The sequence below is a fragment of the Mytilus californianus genome, unplaced genomic scaffold (assembly GCF_021869535.1).
Source record: "Mytilus californianus isolate M0D057914Y unplaced genomic scaffold, xbMytCali1.0.p SCAF_2, whole genome shotgun sequence".
Classification (NCBI taxonomy): domain Eukaryota; kingdom Metazoa; phylum Mollusca; class Bivalvia; order Mytilida; family Mytilidae; genus Mytilus; species Mytilus californianus.
In genome coordinates, this window is record NW_026262668.1 from 2,579,557 (window position 1) to 2,603,541 (window position 23,985).

The window sequence follows — 23,985 nt, forward strand, 5'->3', positions numbered from 1 at the left end:
AATTTTTATATGAGTGCATGCAAAACAAATTTCTAGGTAGAGTGGTCTAAATACAGCACAAACAACATTTTCCAAAAGACCAAAAAAGTGAAAAAGTATATTTTAACAACACGCATTTGACTAGCATGTCGAACAATGGATCTTCTTGAACCCTGCTGACTGCCATTGGCGATCCCCAAATAAACGAATCACCAGATGTAACAAAATGGATTTTCACTATTAATTTTAATACCAAACAGAAAACTATAAACTTGCGGAAAAGATGGTATACCGCTAACAAAAGGTGCAAAAATTAGTACACCATATCCGGATTTCGACAATTAATCTCTCTTCAGTGATGTTAGGAATCGAAACGGTATTTGGAAGACCATATAATTTACCTCAATTTAGGATAGATCCTTGAATTTTGAAGAGTCGAAATAGGATGAACGGATCATATTAATTCTTATATTTATATATGTCTTTGTACGACTTAATCGCACGAGAAATTCTTTTTACAAACTAAGTATCGAAATCGTATATTGAGTTCGTTCGTTTATTTTTCGTTGATAAATTCATAGTAACTTACAATTAGTAACAGATTTTAGAAACTCGTTTTCGTTAAAGTTACTAACAGTTGCGAGTCTCATACCAAAGCTGCCACAGTAGTCCTAAAAGAAAACACATTGCAACATCAGGAATTTTACATAGAGCAAAAAACGGACATATTTTTAAACATGTATTAATGCACTGATAATATGATAAGAAAAACAACACTCGCTAGTCATAGCTCCATAATTTTACTGCTGATATCAATATATTTTAAAGCCCGTTAACCCTCCGACATATACTTATCATTCTTTATCACTTTTACTGATTATAAAATTTAAAAAATAAACTCATGCTTTAACCAGTTACATGTATATATGTATATATATATATATGACCTTTTGTATATTTTTACGTGTTGTCATAATGAATGGTATCCGGATTTTGCACTATTTGTAAGGCAGGAAAACCACAGAATTAATGGTATCCGGATTTTGCACTATTTGTAAGGCTGGAAAACCAAGGAATTAATGGTATATTCGGATTATAATCAGCATGTTTTCAACTAGTGGAAGTAAATTCTTACTAAAAACATACCAAAGATAACAGGCTTATAATTTGATACATAAGAGGCGTGCTTCTTCTACGTAAAATTCCAATTCAGAGAAAAGGAATTCCCCATACTTAAAAGTAACGCTAGACTAGTGTTGCTCAATATTGATGTTATTGTGATGCTTTGACGACTTTGTTTGTCTTTTTTTACTGTTATGTTGTTAGTGTTTCTTATTATTATTCAGTTTGATACCGCCCCTGGTATAGTATTTGTTTTTATTTTAAGCTTCATCTTCTTCAAATAATAGATACCAACCTGTGCATCAGACCAAATTTTTGAATCTCCAATATGAAAAAACACCTTGTTCTTGTAGGTTCTACCTGAAATTCTGATTAAAATTAGCGCAACATATAGGAATCTGGCATACGAGTATAGTTCAAATATAATCCTGAAAATGTTTTTGAGGTTTATATTTGTCTTCTAGTGTATATTACCATATTACCTCTTAATGTTTTTTTGGTAATATAATGTATAAAAACGTAGCTCACATAATGTTTACTCGGTATCTCATTTCAATATGCACATTTATCACATATGTGTTACGAAAACATTGGATTTTGCATATGCAATAACTGCAGACTTGCAGAAGTCATATTCTAACATGACGTTCTTCTTTCGCTTTGGAAACAAAGCCATGTTCTAATTCCATTAAAACATGGGCTGCACGTTATTGACGTCACAATTGAAATAGCAACGTCAGCTGTGTTTTGAACAACGCCGGATATCAAAATTGACATTTTTTTTTGGTGTGGCTCGCTAGGAAATTAAATAAAATCATTCTAAAAGTAAGTTTACATGTATCTTTTCATTTGTTTATCGTGAAACGGTTGATTTTCTATAACGTTTTGGCTTCATCAAATCAAAATGAATGCCTTTTGAACGCGAATTATATGTCCGCTTCGAAGTACCTAAGTTCTAAATTTTCCTATTAGATTCGAAATAATTCTATTTTTCCATGCTCTATGCTCATTTTAACATGGGTAGGCATTATATTTGTCAACATTTTACACCTCGCTAACGCTCGGTATAAAGATATTAACAAATATAATGACTCCCCATGTTAAAATGAGCATAGAGCATGGCATGAAAGAATAATTTCTTAATTCCCACACTGGGCAAATAACCGGTCATTGTGTCCTGTTATGACGTTATTGTTGTTTTTACGCTTATGATTTCACAACAGGGCACAATAACTGGTATTGAAGAAATAAGAAGCACTAATACTAAAAGAAAAGCTGACATTGACATCATAATATTCAAGGACTATAGTTTTGAACGGTTGGGGAGCATCTTAATAATGGTGTTATTTAAGTGGCGGACCTTGACAGGCCGAATGATAAGATTGTTTCTACTTCTTGAAGCATTTGTTTAATATGTGATAAATATATATTAACATGTCCTTTTCCATATGGGCCCTGGAATAGCTAGCCTCATGGGCTCATATGGGAGTCTCGGGGTGATATATGGAAAAGGACATGTTATAATTCTCATACTATCTAACGGCAATAATCAATAATATAGGTTTGTAAATCTGCACATACAAATTGCAAAAAAAAATGGTCAGGTGAACATAAGGAATTTTTAGCACTGCGTATGTGATTTGTTTTGAGACTCTCTTAGTACATCTTCAAAAAACAAGACATAACAGTACAAAACAATTTATCCTGCAAAGTGTTCGTGAGACCTTCTTCTGAATTTGATGTATTCCATAAAGCAACATAGAATAACGTTTCAATTGTATATCACACAATTTGTTCACGCAACCCCTACAATATTTAAATTAACACAAACATTCATTCTTTACAACAGACAGCTGTTAAGATAGTAGTAGTATATTATTTTCCTGGTATAATTTTGCCCTTTTGTGTACAATGCTTAAGTGAAGGAAGTCAACTTTTAAGTATTGTGATTGGATTTATGAGTATAAAACAATTTGTACTTATCTATGAATAACAAGTTAAGGTTCGAAATATCTCGTGCAAAGTTGATCTTAGATGAATTTGGCTATTATTTATGTTAGGTCGGTTAATGGTACCGTGGATTCATTATTATTCATGGGTAACCAATTGTCGTGAATTTCGAGATTAAAGGTGAACCTTGATTTTTAACTTCCAACGAAGTTATGGGCTTGTTTGCAGACTTTGGCATAACCACGAAATCAAATACACAAAAAATACAACTTTTCCTCAATCCCCAAAATTTGGTACCTATATTTTGACATATTTATGCATCCCTTTTAAATTTTCAAGTCTAAACCTTCCTGATGAAGGTTAATCCAGAAATGTGTTCCAGACACATGGAAATATTTTCCTACAGAATACAATGGTTTCCAATTCTATATAGATTTGATATAAAATTATGGTTGTTATAGATACTATATCATGCCATCATTTGACTTCAATGTCTACAACTATTTACACTCGTGAATAAAATTTTGCCAAGATAAAAAAAACTGCGAAAATTTAACAAAAAAATGTTTTTAACTCATCTTTATACCGGGGTGTAAAATTGAAAACTCCCTATGAAGAACTGCATTGATATTGCTGCGCATTGTCAAATATTACCTTTTTTATTTTATCTTTATTTTTGGAAAATGTTTAAAAAAAAATTTTGGGGGAATTTTGGAGAAAATGTTTTTTTTTTTTTTGGCAGGTAAACTTGGTATTAAGAAATAAGTTATATTATCAAATATATAAAAAGAAGATAATTTCGAAAAAAATAGTATTATCTATGGAGGAAAAAAATACTTCTGTTTTCCCAGTCAGAACATTTCATAGAACATAGACGCTTGAATCAAAATAAACACCATTAAAGGTTTGCGGAATACTTCTAGAGACTTCTATTAATACTTATACTAATTGTACTACTAGTTATAGTAATAATGGATAAGGCAAATTTAAACATTCCTATAGTCACTTGTAATTGGATTATTATTCATTATATAATGTAATTATTTATTTATTTTACATTTCGTTGAAGGTAGTATTGCTGTATTCCTAATATACTGTTTAAAAAACAAATTAACAGTTTATTAAGTCGTATGCGTCTGAAGCGCTTTTCAGAAAATTATCAGAAACCCAAGAATGTATAAGTACTGAACAGGAGGAAACTCAGTGGAAATTAAACAATCGAATTGGAACTCTTTGTTAGAGAAGGTAAAAAAAAGCCAAGTTGCTAAACTTGAATTGTTTACATCTGTTTCTATGGGCTATAAAAGTTTAATGAATGTGCCTAACTTTGGATTTAATGCATCTTATGTATGTGTCTTTACTTGAATTATTGTATGGAGCTTCGAGATATTTGTAAACTTTTAAATTATGGACAAATTTTCAAAAAACAGTCGATTGTGGTAGGTGCAAATACGTGTGGATCTTTTTTGTGCATAAGAATAAATTCCGCCAAAAAAAAATCCAAAGAAAGATTATAGATTGATCTTTTTTAAAGCATTAATTTGCTTCTCTGTCACCGGCGACAGTTGTTTGGGGACACATCCCCAAAATTAGCAATAATTTCATCGAAAAGAGAAAGTCGAGTACACCTTTTTATGTTCAGGCGTGTTTGAGTTGACTATTCCGTCTTGAAAACTTATTAAAGAAAAACATTTGATATATCATCTCCCTTCAGATTCTATTATTTTTATATATTTAGGCTTTAGGTTGATATAATAACATTAAAAATGTACAGTACTAAAAAATGAAATATATGGGTAAAGTGAAATACCTTTCTAATGAGTCATAACAACAGAGTTGGTGTGTTCGAATAACAAATTTTTACTAAAAGAACTTGACGACACACTTTTCAAGAAGATCTTAAAAATGCATAACTTAAAAAAAACTTCAATTTTGTGTGTTTTATCAAGGGTAATTAGTCTTCGACCTTTGAAAAATTTTAGAACTTTCGAAAATACCCCCTGGCAACGATCAGACATCGTGTTAAGTTGACCAAATGCATAAGAGTACATTAAATGATGCTCAATAGCTAGTAGATACATTTGGTTTTTTTTTAAATACAACTTGCATATAAGGATCGTAATGATGTTATGTGGATAAATTTATCGGTTTTCAAGAGCTAAATTGACAGCGCGTCATCACTTCAATGGCTTCCATTTTTACGGTTATAAAAATTAGGTGGCGTAATGGGGAGATAATTTTGACGAAGTAGAATCCTGACTGTGAAACACGTGGAGAGCTTTTTGACCGAAATGGACCTTATAATATTAACCAAATTCATCTAAGATGACCTATGTCTGACGGAGTAGGACGTTTAGTTTCTTATTAATTTTAGAATTGATAAGACAATTGAAGTAATTATTTTAAGGTTTTAAATTGCAAAAGAAAGAAAATCTTATATTTTCATCAAACCATTTATTTACATTATTTGAGTGAGTTCCTTACCTCTTCTAAGTAACTGCCAGCCATATGCGTATATGGATGCTGCATGACATCTGTTCGTTGTTCCAACACTACGTTTTTTTGTGGAATCCCGGTAATTTGCAAAGCAACAGTCATTGTGTTTTATGCAAAAAGAAATGCATTCCGTTTTAGAGCGCACTTTGATGATTGAAGAACCAGTCTCAATTTGTCTGTGATTACTAGCAATAAAATTGTCAATTTTTTAGGGATAAACCACGATTACGTTGACAAGCATCAAATATATCAAAATAAATGTAAAATATTCCATGATGTTGACATTTGTCCGCAAATCCCGTTTATTGAGACTGTTGGTGCTTTGAGAATATTTTATTCGTTCTTTTAACTTATGACACAAGTATTCGCTTGGTGAACGATTTAATTAATAGATAAGAATTTTTTCGCTTGGTTTGAATCGATGAAAAACAAACCAATTACAAATTAAATATGTATTAATGTTTGGAATATAGCAAAGTGCTCTCGGCCTAAGTAATTGTAGGATTTGGTGTTTCTTAATTGTAAAGAATGAATAAAATCATGTTCTTAGTAAGGGATTATCCTATTGTTAAGGCCTACTTACAGTTCAAAACAAAGAGTTTCTATAAATGAGTTACAAATGCCCTGAAGCACATTTATCAGCTTGAAAGAATTTGTGATTAAAACTGTCTAAAAGTTGATTTTTGAAACAAACAAAAAAATCAAAATAAGATGAAGTTTACTTGTGCAGTAAAATTGGTACCGTTAACGTTATTATGAGAATATTAATAAATTCAAATTACTGAAAAAAATAAATCTTATCAAAGCAATGCAAAAAAAAAGAAGAAAAAAAAAGAAAAAAAAATATAAATTCAATTACTGGATCCGCGGTTGGTGAGAATAGTAATTTCCAATATTCTGATAAAAATTCTAAAAAAAGGAATTTAGTTTAACTTTTGAATATATTTTAAACTTTTAACGGCATGATTGTATTTGAACATTTCCTTGACATAATGAGGTAGTATTTGATGTAAAAGACTGGACTAAAATATTGGCTGTAAAATAAAATTTAGTTATAACTCAAATTTTGAATTAATTGATTTCAACTGGAAATAAACAAAAAGATAATTCCTCGCTAAAATATTACACGATTTACATCCATTCTCACAATCAGGAAACATTTCTTACCAATTCATGTTGTCAGTTGTGTCATCTAATGTCTAAAACACAATCTATTATATTTTCCAAAACGATAAGAAAGTCCTTACATCACCAAAACTAATCCATAAATGAAATGCCTAAAAAGGAAGTCATGCATTAAATACACACATTGCACTAACAATGAAACTAATTCTTAAATACAACCAATCAAGAGATCATTTAAGCCTTGAACACTTTACAATATTCTAAGTTTGTATGAGGATGATAATCCCTTTCTTCATGATAAGTACTCGCTAACGCTCGTACTTAATCATGAAGAAAGGGATTATCATTCTCTTACATATACAAAGTTCGCCTGAATAAAAATCATTTTTCTGAGACTGTTTCTAATCTATTCAATTAGATTTATCTGTCATGTTTAGTGAACCACCGTTCTACCGCAAGCCATTGATAATAAAAGAATCACACAATGGTCTATGATTTTGTATCTTTCATTGTGATTTATATTTCTTTATTTTAATTTCACCCAAGTAGTAAAATTGTAAAATTGCAATAAATAAATGAGTGAAATCTTACTTAGGCATACAACTATAAAAGTCTTCACTCGATGATATTCTATTTTTGTTTCAATGAGTTGCCTCGATTGATTAATTTCTTTCATAACATTCGTCCTTCAACTTACACTTCTTTGTCGATGCGTATTAGAGTTTGTAGTCTCAATATTGTAATGTGGAGTTTTCCTAATTGGAAATGATTTTAAAATAATATCTCATTACAAAAATCGTTATCCAAAACATTATTTTAAGATAGTCTGCCCTTTGTGAAAAGAATCGTTTTTCATATTGAGGAAAATTTTAATCATTGTTAACACGTCGTCAAATTATTGAAGAAGTTTTTTTACAATTTACGTATCAAATTATCGTTGGCTTCCTCAACCGAACATAGTATATCTTAACCTTCTACCACAACACTTAAGATAGTTCATAAAACAAAAATAATGTTATGGTTTCAGCATGTGAGTTGTGCAGCTAAATTTATTACAAAAAAGAAAGAAACAGTGCGTCACATATGATATAAGTGTTGGGCGCTACCACTTTAAAGGGACATTAGCTGGCGAGTTCATGGTTACCGATTTGACTTAAATTCTCATATTTGGTTTATAACATAATAAAACGTATATACACATTACAATAAGTCTGAAATAAGCAATTGACAATGCATGGGCTCGACAATATATATCAGCATTTTGTCTGTAGTTGAGTCAAGACGCCATTTCATTAACCATCGAGATGACCTCTGAAGATTGCCAACGGTCATATAACCCGATATAAACATAAATATACATATAAATAGATAGCAACAACGTGCAGTTTAATTTTTTCTAGGTCTGTATGATTTCATGTTATAGGTTGAAAAAAATAAGTTAATCATCCTTTTTACCTGTATAAGAATGATTTTTTGTGGATCGAATCAGTCAACGAAATGGTTCACCCTTGTTTCACTTTCAATGTTGACATTCCTTTCATTTTAATAGCCGAATACATCTAATACATGCGTAATCCATCTCTAGCTTAGGGGTTAAATCGAAATCAACATGAATACGGATTCACATGAGGTCGAATTATTCACTTGCAAGTCAATAATGCATCAGCGATGTTTTTGGTCTTATTTTTATAAATTTGGGTCCACACAAATTGCTTATAACGAAATATTATTTCAAAATTCAGCTTTTATTGATACTTGAAACAAAAAGATTCGTATTTTAAAATTTTGTCTAAATCGTAGCTATACCCCTTTAAAATACTGTAACGTTTTTGCTCTGTGTTGCTATAGCGTTTTTATTACCCTGAAGTGAAAATACGACGCACTAGCAAAACTATACAACCCGTCAAACAAACTTATAATCCGCAATATACTCTTTCCAATGACTGCTCCCTTGGGTCAACTCTATCCCATAGTGTTAGTTAATCCAAGTGATATAACTAAAGATGCGTTGTTTCAATAGACAATTCGTATAAAGTTAATGATTTAATGAAGTATTATATATATATGTATTAATATTGATTCACTTATAGGGTCTTTGCATCGGAATTAAACATATTTATTCTAAATCCAGTTGTTGGCATGACACCGGTTATGTTCTTCTCATATATTTTATGACGGTATAATACTAAACCCCTAACAGGAGGGATTGTGCCTGATATTCATATGATGAAGACATAATCTTTCAATCAGTTTAATTGAGGTCTGGAGCTGGCATGTCAGTAACTGCTAGTAGTCTGTTGTTATTTATGTATTATTGTCATTTTGTTTATTTTCTTTTGTTTCCTATTCTGACATCGGACTCGGACTTCTCTTAAACCGAGTTTTACTGTGCGTACTGTTGTACGTTTGTTTTTTCTACATTGGCTAGAGGTATAGGGGGAGGGTTGAGATCTCAAAAAACATGTTTAACCCCGCCGCATTTTTGCACCTGTCCCAAGTCAGGAGCCTCTGGCCTTTGTTAGTCTTGTATCATTTTTAATTTTAGTTTCTTGTGTATAAGTTGCAGTTTAGTATGACGTCCATTATCACTGAACTAGTATACATATTTGTTTAGGGGCCAGCTGTAGGACGCCTCCGGGTGCGGGAGTTTCTCGCTGCATTGAAGACCCATTGGTGGCCTTCGGCTGTTGTCTGCTCTATGGTCGGGTTGTTGTCTCTTTGACACATTCCCCATTTCCATTCTCAATTTTAATCCAGACAATTTTTAATTTATCAACATACAATGAAGAACATTTTAATAGTATGCAAGCTAGTGAGTAACTCTGGTCAAGTACTATATACGCATGTATTTAAATAAACTATCTTAATCACAAGTAAATATAGAAATCTCTATAATTATATAAGCTATGTCGACTTTTCAAATGTACAAGTTCCGACGCCTGATTTTACTGTACTTTTGAGAAGATTCAAATTCATAATATGTAAAGAATCGTTGGAACTTAATAATAATTATTACTATACTTTTGGTATTTCAAGTGAATAATATAAGAATCACTGTGACCATTTTTTTTCTTTTTTGAAGAAAAGCTATGTTGATGTCTTATTTGATTAGCGACTTTAAGACTCGGGTCTGCGTCGTTGAGCCTCTGTATATAATATATTTAGGTTTTTGGTTATAAGCAACCTTGTGCCACGGTAGTCCGATCACGACTAACGCTTTCGATAGAAATTCAATTTATATACAATGAAAGAGACTCAAAAGACTTCATATTGACGTCAAAAGCGACTCAAAACACTGTATTTCTACGTAATATTGCCGTTCACGACAGTGTACTTAGCTCTTTGAATATTGTTTTCATTGGCACTGACATCGATTTTAACAACAACAAATTAAAACATGTCACTCCTATCCCTAAGACAGAATACATCAGTTAACAGAGAGTCACTTCTATCCCTAAGACGGAATGCGAGAGTAAGTCCTATCCCTAAGACAGAATACATCAGTTAACAGAGAGTCACTCCTATCCTTAAGACAGAATACAACATTTATACGAGAGTCACTCCTATCCCTAAGACAGAATACATCAGTTAAACATCGAACAATCAATAACCTGACACGTGACAATCATTAGCTGATTGATATATGATTAATTACTTCTTCTAAATATTTTAAGATAATATATAGTTTTCTTTTATATTTCATTATGGTTTTACATATTTTTTATATTTGCATTAATTTTATTTTTTTATTTTTTTAAGAAATGATTTAATTTACTACAAAGAATAAATATAAAAAATGCAATAAACAATAAACAATGGGGTTAAATATGGTATGAATTTTTAAAAGATTACCAAAACTTAACTTGTTCAAACTGTGGTAAAAGAATGGGAAATAAAAGCTATGATAGTTAAACTACATTTCACGGATTTTTGTTTATTAGTTCCATCTTCTTTCGAAACTGTGAAGCGGAAAACACTGTTTAGTTCCCAATTGTTTTATTATGGTATTTTTTACTTTTAACTCAACTTATATTTCATATATTAACCAAAATAAATAAAATCATAGGACATAAAGTTTTCAAATTACGCAATGAAGTTTTCACATCATGTAAAGAAGTAACCACATCACGTAATGAAGAATTCACATCATGTAATGAAGTATTCATATGAAGTAAAAGTGTTTTCACATGCTGTAAGCAACATTTGCATCATGGCATAGTCATTTCTTCTAATGAGGGAGTGATGGCGTTCCATTAATAACTATTACCTCCAACCAACGTTGTACCAACGTTATCTCACAACGTCACATGCTCGTCAGTGTATAACGTTTTTTTTTTACTTACGTTATCACGACGTTAATTCGACCTTCAGCCAACGCCGTGAATATGTCGTGTGTTTGCTGGGACCAGCTACTTTTATTCATCTTTCTAGCAATCTGCGTTGGCATGCAGCCTGATCACCGATTACTTCATATCGGATTTTAACAAGAGTTCGGAAGGATATGTAGCAGAAACTGATTACCTTTCCAGAGTAATTCAGTTCACTTCAAGTTTTTGTTGGGTCGGCGGGGGCATAAAAAAAGTTCTGAAATTATTGAATTTCCACCAAAAAATCAATTTATGAAAATGGGATTATTCACTTTGTGAACCCGTTTTGAATAGTACTCTGCATGATCCACTAAAATGAGGAATTTCAAATGTAATATGGAATTTAAATCATTTTTGCGAAACTGTCTCGACCTCTATAAGAGCAATGAAATCTGGAGAAGAGCGACGTAATTTAGTGACGTTGAAAAGTCGTAAATACATTTTGAATATACAAACCTGCTCATGAAAACATCGTTCTAGTCTAGGAAATTGAACTTTAAACATCTGCCTTAAATAAATGGCGCATAGTATAACCGAACTAAGACAAAACATCAATGAGCCAGACATTCGAATCTATCATTTGAAAATCACATCTGACCAAAACAATTAAGACTTTATAAGGTTAAATATAATTCTGATCAAAGCAACAGATAATATCTCAAAACAAATTAATGCTAACAACAGTCTTGGCTATCCTTATTGTTATTATATAAAAACGTCAAGATCGGTACGACAGCCTTTTCTACAATGACATTTGACGCTGTTGGCATGCACCGAAGGATGAATTATTACAATAGATTTTTAGAAGAACTATCGTAAATTGAGTTTAAAATAAATACTTTTTCATTCAGGTGTCCATTGAAGCAAACAATACCTGAAAAACGCTCACCGATCGTACTTTTTACAAAATATAAGCGTGTGTACCTTTTATAATAAAGTTGATTTTTTTTGTCAGATACAAGTCGATATGACAGAACAGGTGATAGAAAATCACACAAATCATCGCAAAAAAGAATAGCCAAAATTATCTGAGGTAAATTATACCAATATCGAATTACAGATTCTAAACAATCAAAGGATCTTATAGAATAAATGCAATCAACGTCCTTAATCTCATTTACACAAGTATTGAAACATTTGACTTGTCCGACCTTTACATAAATGTTCTCTATTCCAATTTGAAGACATAGTACATAATTGGTTCAACTTTGTTGTAATGAAAATAACCTGTGTTGAAACCAATATCGTGTTCTATGAAGGACCAAAATTCCATTCGTATAGTCTTTGAAACTGGCATCATTATGATACTTGAATAGGTCATTGATTGCCGTCGACTTTTGTTTGATTTTTACTAAAAAAGATATTCGGAATTCTAATCTATCTAACATGTTCTCCATTCGTACAAGGACATGTTATAAAGATAGTTTTCAAGGAAATGAACTATCATGTTCTCTATCTACTTTAAGTTCCTATATGTATACATTTTCCTATTGTGAACTTTCTATATAAGGCCTGATATGCTCTGAATATCTCCCAGTTGTTCCGCTATAACAAATCCTATGTTCCCGACAAATATGTTTGATAGGATAAAAATGCCAAAAGTGTGATTGTAGACCAAAAAACTACTCGTGATGCTTCAGATCCTGAAGTCCTTCTTCAAACGCAGTATTTAAGGGATCGCTCACTCATAGTATTTTGTATTATGTTTGCTTTCTTTTTTGGGGGGGGGGGGGGGGGGTGGGGGGGGTCTTTTGCTTATGGTAATACATACAAAAATTTTGTTTTTATATTGCTTGACGTCTAATTCTTTTTGCAACCTTTTAATGAGAAATTACACCTGAATATCATAACTGAAATTATTTGCTATCAAAAATGCTCGCAATTTACAATTGAGACTATCAATGGCTAAATATACGTCAACAAAACAGCTGAAACTACTCAAGTCCAAATATACCTGAATCGAACGGTGAATATCATTTAAGATTGGGGTTCATGTTACCAAATCTGTAGTTTCCTGTTTTATGTTGATTGTTCAGTTTGTTGTCGGCGTTTTTATTTTTGATAATAGCGTTGTCTGCTTTTAATGGACTCCTTGTTGAAGGCCGTACTTTGACATATAATAGTACAAGTAGTCTTGATGTACAGTTCTAAAGATGCATATCAAATGTACATCTTTGAAGCTGTATATAAACTGTACATCTGTAAAGCTGTATATAAACTGCAACTCTTTAAAAATGTACATGTTTAAATATGTGTATACGCTTAACATATAGATTCTACCACTGCATCTTGTGGGATACAATATCTATCAACAGTTTATATACAGTTTTACAGATGTACAGTTTATATACAGCTTTACAGATGTACAGTTTATATACAGCTTTACAGATATACAGTTTATATACAGCTTTACAGCTGTACAGTTAATATACAGATTTACAGATGTACAGTTTATATACAGCTTTACAGCTGTACAGTTTATATACAATTTTACGGATGTACAGTTGATATGCATCTTAAGAACTGTACATCAAGATTACTTGTACTAAAGTAGCTGTGAGATTGCAATGAACAATTGTACCGTCATACTGATAGAGAATGTTATGATAAACTCGTCATAGATATCAGGATTAAAATTTTTGTACGCCAGACGAGCGTTACTTCTATAAAAGACCCATCAAGTACGCTTAAATCAAAAAGGTTAAAAAGGCCAAAATAAAAGGACAAAGTTGAAGAGCATTATTTATTCTGCAACTGCAATACTAACATTAATAATTAAATTCTTCTAGAGCTGTTCGAAAATTCTACTGATACAGTCTCCAATGTTGTTCAAACAAAACAGCCGGAAGGCACCAAAGTGAAAATATTCTTAGCTTAGATTTGTAACGTTATCATAACCTATTAGAGTGATATGCTATAAGTGAATAATATGTGACTGTCATACAAATTGAGAGGTTTAGCTAGCTATTAAACCAGTTTCAATTTCCGTTGGAGTTCGGTATTTCTGTTATTTTACTTTTTAAAGCACTTACAGCCCAACAACAATAATTAAAAATACTAAAGATAAAAGAACAGTTTTCTTCTACAGAACTTGATTGTGTTGTTGATCATTCAATAGGCCATGTGTCACTATCAACACGAACAACCCTGCAAAAGAATATGAATATCAAATAAATATAAGAATTGTTTATGTACGATTCGTCTTCTCCGTCGTAGATTTTGGTCGATTTACTTCTAAGATATGAACCTGATCAATATAAAGATTGATATCAGGTGAAGATCTTCATCTGAATTCACCTTACTTTAGACTTTTCACAATGACTCATGTTGCCATGGAAACAAAATGATGTGCAAAATTCAAAAATGTTCCTAACTAAAATGACATTTTATAGAAATTTAAATTGTAATGCATATATATGCGGCGATAGTTTAAAAAATACAAAATGACTGTCACTACCAAGGAATTATAATGACATATATTATTGCTTGCAATTACAAGTCAAGTTTTAATCCCATTCGTTCGCCTATCAGTTATTGCTCAGCACTATTATTTATTTCAGTACATTTTAAGAATTTCAATTTTTTTTTATCATATTTTTTTGATGTGCATATATACAATAGTTTGCAGAGGTTAAAAGTAAAAACATAATACCTTCCGTTGGCAGCCATTTGAACCACGTCTGTTTGAGTGATTATTATTTACAATGATAAAAAGAGATGATGTTTTGTAAGGAAAGATATACAGGTTAAAAATATAGTCATTAGTACAGCAATAAAAGTTGTAGTCTTATTTTACTCAAGTCGCTTAAGAAATTGTAATACAGTTTCATATTCATAATTTTATAGTTATACATAGATGGTAATGGTATACATTTGTTAAACCTGTACGAAGGAAACCAAAAATACAAATACAAGTAGAATAATAATCGGATTTCAAAGAATGCTCATCCTTTCCGAAACAATGCTTATATTGGTAGATGTTTTGTTATTAATTTGGATCATCGGTATCTATTTCTCAGATAGAATTTTCTTTTACTTTGCCAAGATGTAGACTTTACCATGCCTTTTCCATAAATATAATAAAAAGTATGGGTCGTCGTGCTCTTTTTCAAGCTGCAAGTTATGCCTAATTTTTTATTGATTATTCATGGAAAGCACTTTTTTGTGAATAAAAAGAAATCTATGAGACAGACATTTGAAGATAGGTTTTATAATATGCTTTAAGAAAAAAAAAAGAAAAAATAGTGACACCGAACTTGTCTTCATGCTTCAATTAAAAAATGAAAATATCTTCATTAAACATTCCTTTATTAAAATTTAACTATTAGAGTTATCTCCCCTTAAATTTTTGACTTAAAAAAATTGATTGAAACAAAAACATATATTTGGTATTTGTTAAAAAATAATGCAATACACCACTTATTTTTTTTAAAAAAAAAACCTAGTCTTACACATTAATTTCCAGTCTGTTACAACATTTACAGATTTAAGCAAAAGAACTGGACCGATTGTGCACTGCTAGTTTACAATCCAAATTGGTGGTATTCAGTGAATCTACCTTAAAGCAGAGCTTATGAGTCAAGCCCTTTTCAATGATTTTTTTTTTTACAGTTTTACAGTTTGTTTTGTTAATATGCTGTACAACACTTTCAAAAGTAAAATGAAAGGTGGTGCCCCAATAAAAACACCACAGAATATACTTATGACTGCTAAATTTCCATTCGACCGCTACCAATAATTAATAAGTTACTAACTGACAATTCAAATCTTATACATCGTCATCTTTGTTGAATTCAGTGTTTCTCGCTGCAAGCAGATATGTATTGACATTTCGACATATCGTTTTGGAGTGAAGCTCTCACAAGATGTTGTTTAAAAGTGGTTTCTCACGGAGGCAGTTTGCCAAAGGAGGATTTTTAATTGTAGTCAAATTGTGTAAGTCACTATGATCAGTTTTGAGTCTGATTTTAGATAATATAACCTGGCAATAAGATTTCAAGCTGCGTCTACAGTTCAAAAGGTTTGACAAATCGTTAAAAAAATGTCCGGGGTTGTCTTTCAAGACTTTGAAAACAGTACAGTTACCAATCCCAAACAGGGATAAAGTTGTATCACATCCTGTTACAACATGTGTGGCTAGAAGATGTTACAGATAACAGGCCCAAGAATATTACATATTTTGTGGACAGGTATCAAGTGGCGCAAGTTTTGTGTGCAGGTGATAGTGCCAGTCCAAAACTATAGCTCATGTGTGTGAAGTTGAGTGGAAGTAATGAACGCATAGGATCAATACATCTGTATCTGTATCTGGAGACTTTATAATAGCATACCCTTTATTCCTTTCACACCTAGCCTAGAGCCTTTCTGCATAAAAAGCATTTAAAATTTTCGAGTATCCGCTTCCTCATGTGTACCAAATAATTCTTAAAAATAGAAAAAAAAGACCAACTCAGAAGTGATGTGACTTTCGATGATTTTTTTGAAATCTATAACTTTGAACGAATAATCGGGCCATAAAAGTTTCCATTTAGGTCCCTTGAGAGAGTACTGTCAATAAAAAATTGAAAACAACACGTTTTATAATTTCATGCGTCCGAAGCGCTTTTCTGGATTTACCTTCATCAGGAACGCTCAAATCCAAACATTTGAAATCCGAGGGATGTATAAGTACCGAAACAGTTGAAGAGCTATTTGACAAAAATAACTAAAACAAATAGCCAAATCCATCTAAGGTCAACTTTGCCTGAGGGAGTTTTTGCCATTTTGACACCATCGTCTAATGTATCGATCATCAAGAATGATTCAATATCTCTTGGTGCATGCATTTCTGTCGATATGTTGATAAGGGGGTTTGGATGCAGTGAGGAGTCAAAGGGGTCTATCATTCTCTGCTGCATATGATCTACACTAGGTTTCAGATGATCCTCGTCTTTTTTCGTAGATGTTTGTTTTGCCTCATCATGAATCGTTTGTTAGACACAGCAGAAAAACTATTTTCTTTTATCTTAGAACTGAAATCAGCTTCATTGTGGAGAGTAATGGACCACTGTATCAAAAGAGGATTATGTCTTGTAATATTAACAATACCATCACATCCTTTGGTGTCCTTAATGACAGTCTTTTCTGTTGTCATGTCACTCCATATCCCATTGAGGCAATTGGCTTCTGTTGAATAGCAAGTTGCCCAATTCAAACGCTGGAAAACATCTGGGGTATATAGAACATATCTAGCATATTAACCGGCAATCATCTTGAAAGTTCACCCTGTTTGTGAGTAGTGTAAAAAGGCCGATTCTGCGGCACTTTCCATTTTCAAGGGGAAATCTAGCACAAATCCAACTGTAGATTTTTTACAATGTAAACGGACCAGCATCCCAATTAGTCTTAGGGAAGAAACAAGAATAGGGCTTTTTTTTGTAATCAATGGTAGAGACACCTTAAAGGGGATGTAATCCTAGGGTAGAAACAAAATATGGCTTTCGCACAAAAGATGAAGGAACTCAGAAGTCAAAAAATCGCAGACAACGATTTTAACAACGATAATGTTTTCGAGGAAAAGGCAAAGGACCAGAGCCTGGAAACCCTGAAATGGAAGGAACTCCCAATCGGAGTGATTTATAAAATCCTGGAAGTGGTAGAAGTAGATGGGAAGTTTGGGAGGAGTAAGATCCTCACCTTGAAAAACAGAGAAGGAGAAACGACAAGGGTGTGGGCCTGCAGTATACTGAACAGACAGAAGGAACCCTTGGAAGGAGCCTTCGTGAGAAGAACAGGCTTAGAGGAAAAAGACCAAGCAGGAGTAATTTTCTTGCAACCTTGTGAGAAAGTAAGTCAAAAAAAATAAAATAATGGGGCGGGTGGGGTACAAAAAAAATTTTCCAATCCGACATTTCTGCCGGATTGGAAAGTTTTTTTTTATGCTTGAAATGGAGCACATTGTGAAGTGAAGCAGAATGGAACACGAAGTGTGTAGTGAAGCGTAACGGAAAAATGTGTGACGTTTTTTACGGCGCATGCGCATTAAGGTCCTCACTAAAAGTGGTGGCAGGTTGTCGCAGCTGATCTTTCTCATCATAGTAGTTTTTGAGGCAGGTTGCGATCTTTCCAAACTCCGCATCATCAATTTGTCCATCATCAGCCAAAGCAGTACTAATACATTGTTCAACCAAGGATTTTGTGGACTGCACCAATCGCAAGGTGTCACGGTGTTTTTTCTTCTTTTTCATGATACGCCATGAGATCAGTGTGAGTACCATCACGGCAGTGGCACTCAAGCAAGCTAGGGATCCTAGGGGAAGGGAGGCTATAATACCTATACCGGTCAAAGCTGAACCCATGGTGCAGCTGGTTAACACCAAACTGCTCACAGAACAAGCACCCGTTGCTGCAGATACAACTTTGTCCAGACGTTTGTAGATCTTCAAGGTACGTTGATACTTATGAATATCCGCGTTGAGTTGGTCTTCCATACATTCGACTCTGGTCTGTCGGTATCCAGAATCTAAATCATCCATTTATTTATTGGAGCATACCGAGGAGGGGAATATTTTTGAAGGGGCTGTTAGCACCTAAGATCAGACCGGCTTCGTCGTGGAATTGCTGACCACGCTTTAAGTAGAGTACATCACCATAGGTGATCCGGGCGTTTGAGGGTTTGAGGTAGAGACTGTTGGCACTAGGTTTCACTGTGCAAACGCATCCACCACGTTTCAGGTACAATCCAGACCCTAAGGTCTTGTTGACGGATACACCACCCAGACTACTCAAGGATCCAACACCCAAGAATGGGTTTGCTAACATGGGATGTGCCCTCATTGCAAGCCTTGCCAGCATGGGTAGGAAGCCACCCACCTTCTGCATGTTTTCCCTCAATTGGGTCGCACTCAACTCTAGGATCATGCCACCAGTACCCATCTGTAGGAGCTTGGCGATCTTTTGAACCTGGCGGGTGGTGAGCAACATCTTGTGTTCATGAAGGTTTGCGTCGGACAAACGAATGGAGACCGAACAACCTTTCTTAGCCGCCCCCTGTAGTTTATCAGCTTGACCTTTCGTCAAACTTAAACCATGTTCGTGATAAGTCATGTATTTATACCTCGCGAAGATGAAGGCGGATGGTGAGATTTTCACGGCGGAGATCGATGGGCCTGCCGTCTTGATCGCTGAGGTACGTATGCATGCGATTGATGGTTTGCAAGGTCACGGGCAAGTACACCAAATTCTTGGGGGTTTCAATGATCTTCTCACCTTGGTCGACTGCGGGGAAGACACTGTAGATGGTAGACTGCTGGGTGCCATTCACGTAACTCCCATGGATGATGTCATTGTTCACCAGGATGCTGCTGATGCTCATGATGTTCACAGTGTGTTCAACCTATGTGTAGCCGTTTGTGGCCAGGTCGAAAGTGTAGAGCCGACGCTCGAATCCCAACACGGTATTAATGCTGTTTTCGACATCAAAGTCCACTTGGTAGTTTTTGGTTAAAGTAAGGGTTGCTCTCAGAGTCGAGTAGTTGGCGCTGATGATGATCTTAGTTTTTTTTGTGCTGGTTGAGACGAATCTGTCGCTGGACCTCATCGTTGATTTCGTAAATGCCATAGGAGCCGGTGCTCAGCGCGCTGGGGAACCAGTGTGCGCCTTTGTTGGGAGAGTAGTGAAAGGAATTGTTGCCCACGTGAATGTTGGGGATGAAGTAATAGGTCACCAGGTTCATTAATGCCATCTCGAAGGTCTTCTTTTCCTCGAGTTGTATTTAGGAGTTGAACTGGGTATGGATTTGGCTACCGACCCCAGTGATGATGAGGGAAAACCCACGCTTGGGGTCGGTGTTATTAGCATTTTGCTGCAACAATGTGTTATCCATTTATTTATGGTACACCATTGTCACATATTTTTGCTTCCACTCTTCGATACCGTCATACTGTTCCTTGAGTTGTCTACCAGCATTCACCACGATCGCATAGACTTCGACAAAGAGGAGTTGTAGGTAAATTTTATCAATTTTTACTTTTAGAACACAACGTTTACCTTCTGACCATCGGATTCAAACTGTAGGATTCTGTCGGAGATCATAAGTGCAAATGCTTCGGTGTTGGCCTCCACGTTAGGCTCGAACTGGACCCGGATCTTAATGTCCACCGTGGATTCTTTCAGCCGCTCGGACTGGTGACTCACGTCAATGACAAACAGGGGGTACAGATCGATGAAGTCAGAGGGGTTGATGCCACCGTTGCTGAGGAGGGTGTCCATGTTGTAGAATTTCTTTCTGAAGTCGGCAGCCTCTTTGAACACTCTGGCTACCCTGTTTTCGGTGAAAACGGCATTGTAGTCGACGGCCGGCGTTGAGAGTGACATGGATGTTTTGCAATCGACAGTGATCGAACACGGCAGCGTTGCGGTCCTGGTTTGGAAGGCAACCTTTTTCATAGCATCGATGATCGACACAATTTCGTTGCGCACACCATTATATCCTGCTCGGTATGATGCGGCACACAGTTCCAGGCGGTCGAGAAGCTGCTTGAAATTGGAAGAAGGAAACACGGTTTGCAGCCCACTGCCAAACTTATCCCTCTGGTAGATGTGGGACACGATTTCCTTCCACTTGTAACTCTTATTCGCCTTCGGGTTCTCGAGAGGGTGGAATTGCCTTGATACATGGCACCGGAACTTTTCAGGATCAGTGCATAGTACTCTAGGTCTTCGGGCTCGAACGATTCTGGTTTCCTTTTCACCACGAATTCCCAGAGGCAAAGGGTTCCTTTATACCTCACACCATCCACGAAAATATCATCGCCATCAAACGTAACTGGTGAGCTTCCGATAAAGATAACACCGTTGTCAGATCGCAATCCAAAGGTGTGGTCGGCGGAAGGAGTCATACTGAGCTGCAAATACTGCTGTGCTCCGGGTCCGAGGACGGTGTCTGAAGGTGGTGCGATGGGCAGTGGGTCGGCAAACTCGGGCGGTGAGGAGGGAGGGCTGGCATTGCTGCAGGAAGGTCTTCAATCGTTTTGGTGATCTTTGAAGCTGCCTCTCGCTGAGCTTCAACCACAGGCTTGAACACCTTGGAAAAGTCTTTGCTAAGTCCAATCCTATTGAGGCGATGCTGCATATTACTGGCTTGAATCTTCCGCTTGGTGTCTTGCAACGCCTTGACTAGCGCCTCACGCTGCTTAGGGTCGGTAATCTTGATAAACGTCATTTATTTATAGGATTGAACGCTGTTGAACGCCCTATAGCGTTGGTGTGAACGCCCCATAGCGTTGGTGTAAACGCCCCATAGCGTTGGTGTAAACGCCCCATAGCGTTGGTGTAAACGCCCCATAGCGTTGGTGTAAACGCCCCATAGCGTTGGTGTAAACGCCCCATAGCGTTGGTGTAAACACCCCATAGCGTTATGTGAAACGCTCCCAAGCGCCTGAGGGAAGGTTCAGACGCCTTTCCAAATCGCTAGAGGTATCGTACGTTTCCGCTGCAGCCCCTTTTTTCTTTACAAGATTGAAGTGTCTGCGGCATAGGTCTTTACCAGGATGGCATGGGTGTGTACACTGATGACCTCGAATCGTCTTGTTGGGACATTGGGGTTGAGAAAATCGCTGCACTTTACCATATTGACGGCCAGAGTTCCATGCGTCGAAATTACCTCCACCGCTATAGATCGGGCGGGTGATCATGAGACCACACTTCCAGCACATACTCCTCATATCGACTGGGTCCTACTCGAACTTACATTTGCGGGACTGGGGTTTCTCTGTGTCTTCATACTCCAGTTCAGAAATCTTCAAACTGATCCATTCTTTATATTATACCTCATAGAACTCATCTATTTTGCATCGGTATTTCCCTGCCGACTTGGGACTCGTGAGATCGATGGTTACAAATCCATAAGGTTGGGACCAGCAATGGTTACACAGAGTGTCAAATTGTTCCTTGGTAAGATCGTTACAGTGATCGCGCCGGATATGGTCGAGATTCTTAACATCTTGCTGAAAGAGACAGATAAAGTTTGCATTCTCACGGATCGATTGTCGGGGCAGTTTAAAGTAGTTTTGGCACAGGTAGAAACAGTCAACATTATTGTGACGACCGCGAACATAGTAATCTTCACACGTATTTTGCTTGCTCAGCATCAAATCATCAAACACCATGAGGTTTTTGTGGGCGGAATCTAATTCTCGAGGATCTGGCACATCGCTCCCTTGCTCGAAGAAAAAAGTTTCGATTCCATTGGGGCGTCAGGGTGGTGGTAAGAGATCAACCACATCGGTCAATGAATAGGGTGATTTACACTGCAGCAGGTTTCGAATACCTTCCTTCGAGATTCCTTTTTCCAGGGCTTGCTGCAGGAGCTGGTAGATGGGTTGGTGAAGCGATTTTCCAAACACATACAACCGATCGTAGTCAAGCCATCCATCTCGCAGGAGAAGATTGTTGAGCAGGGTCGATTTACCATAATCCGATTTTCCAATGATCAACCCTCGGATCGATCGCAGTGGTAGAAGATAGTGGTTGCTTCTCTTGGGGGTATTATCGCTGTAAGAAAGGTTTTCAACGTCCATTTCTTTAAAGAAAGCAATGTATTGTGTGAAATGTCGAAGGAAGACGGACACTGTGAATCTAGGCGAGGCAGTGACCAGCAACGGACGTCGGAGGAAGGTTGGTCACTGTATGGTTTGCGGTGCTAAAAAGTCCCAGTTTATCGCTGCCACAGGTTCTAGGTTCATGAACAAGATGATTAACCGGTTGCCTGTAGAAATGCATCTGCCCGGACACAACTTCACCGGACCAGGGACTAAACTTAGCAAGCGCGTACTCCCCGATGGCACCCCGAAGGCTTGGTCAAAACCGATTAATCGAGTTGATCAGGCTGCATATCACCACGATCTCTGTTATGCCCAGCACAAGGATACAGCCGCTCTCAACTCCATCTGTGATCAAGTTATGCTAGCCTCGCTTAACACCATTCCCAACCCCACCACACGCGAACGCATGGACCGCAGCATCGTCGGACCCATCATCGGAACCAAAGCTCGATTCGGTCTGGGTATTAAAAAAATAGTTCGCTGGACCGATGATTTAGCTGAGGAGTTGCACAAACCAGTTCGACGCAAGTTTCAGAAACGTCGTGTGGTAGTGGGCGGTGTGGATGAGACATGGGCGGCCGACCTTGTTGATATGAGTGCCTTTTCCTAATTCATAGGACAGGAAAGCTTTGCTGTGGTACCTACAGTTTCATGAGTTCCGCCTTGATTCTGTCGATGCGCAGGTCCTCCTCAGATATGGGATTCGATTCGCGCCGGCTCCTGTCCGTCGTGTGATAAGACTTCACCTTCCGTTCGATGGTGTTGATTTTCTCTTGAACCGCAATGATTAGATCCGTATAGTTCTTTGCATACCATCCTTTGATCACCGGTTCATGTGCCGCCACCCCCTCTGGAAGATTGACGATCGAGTGTCCCTGCATATCCAGGGCACCACTCATCATACCGCCGGCCATAGGCAAACACTTGGCCACTTTTTTCTCGATACCTTCAAGGTGTTTTTTCATCGCCTCAAGCTCTTTCGAGATTGCTTCGAGCGCAGCCTCTAGCTTATTGATGTCTTTTATACCATCTTTCAACTGTAGGGTCACCCACCCTTTTGTCAAAGATTCCGAGCTATCCTCGGGATGTCCTAGGCTAATAATGCGATTGTCGTTCATATCCAAATCCTGCGGCATTCGCCGAAAGGATGCGCGCTTTCTTGCATGAGATCCAAACTTATCCATTTATTTATAGAGTGAGAAAATTGTATCTTCCAGCGATTTTCCAGTCGCCAACACTTTAAACACGAATAGGCAAAAGTGACCACACACCACCGAGCCTCGCTGCTGTAATTCATCGGTGCTATATCGAATGTCAGGCTGTTAGTTGTCTACCATCTCGTCAGGTGGTGGCAATCCATAAG

At 36.1% G+C, this 23,985-nt stretch overlaps 1 protein-coding gene and 1 long non-coding RNA gene across 5 annotated transcripts in view; both read right to left on the reverse strand.

Moving 5' to 3' along the window:
- Positions 1-598: 598 nt before the first annotated feature.
- Positions 599-5,621, reverse strand: LOC127729089 (uncharacterized). Its single transcript, XR_007994513.1, has 3 exons — positions 5,536-5,621; positions 1,397-1,461; positions 599-650 (listed from the first exon to the last, which is right to left on the reverse strand). It is a non-coding gene; the product is annotated as an uncharacterized LOC127729089 (long non-coding RNA).
- Positions 5,622-13,771: 8,150 nt separating this feature from the next.
- LOC127729079 (perlucin-like protein) overlaps positions 13,772-23,985 on the reverse strand; it is a 57,089-nt gene continuing 46,875 nt past the window's right edge. For all 4 annotated transcript variants that reach the window (XR_007994495.1, XR_007994496.1, XR_007994494.1 and 1 more), the window contains exon 5: positions 13,772-14,186. Coding sequence is in view for 1 of the 4 variants with exons in the window: in XM_052236742.1 (XP_052092702.1) it covers positions 14,147-14,186 (40 nt within the window). In the remaining 3 variants the exon portion in view is untranslated. The remainder of the gene's footprint in view (positions 14,187-23,985) is intronic.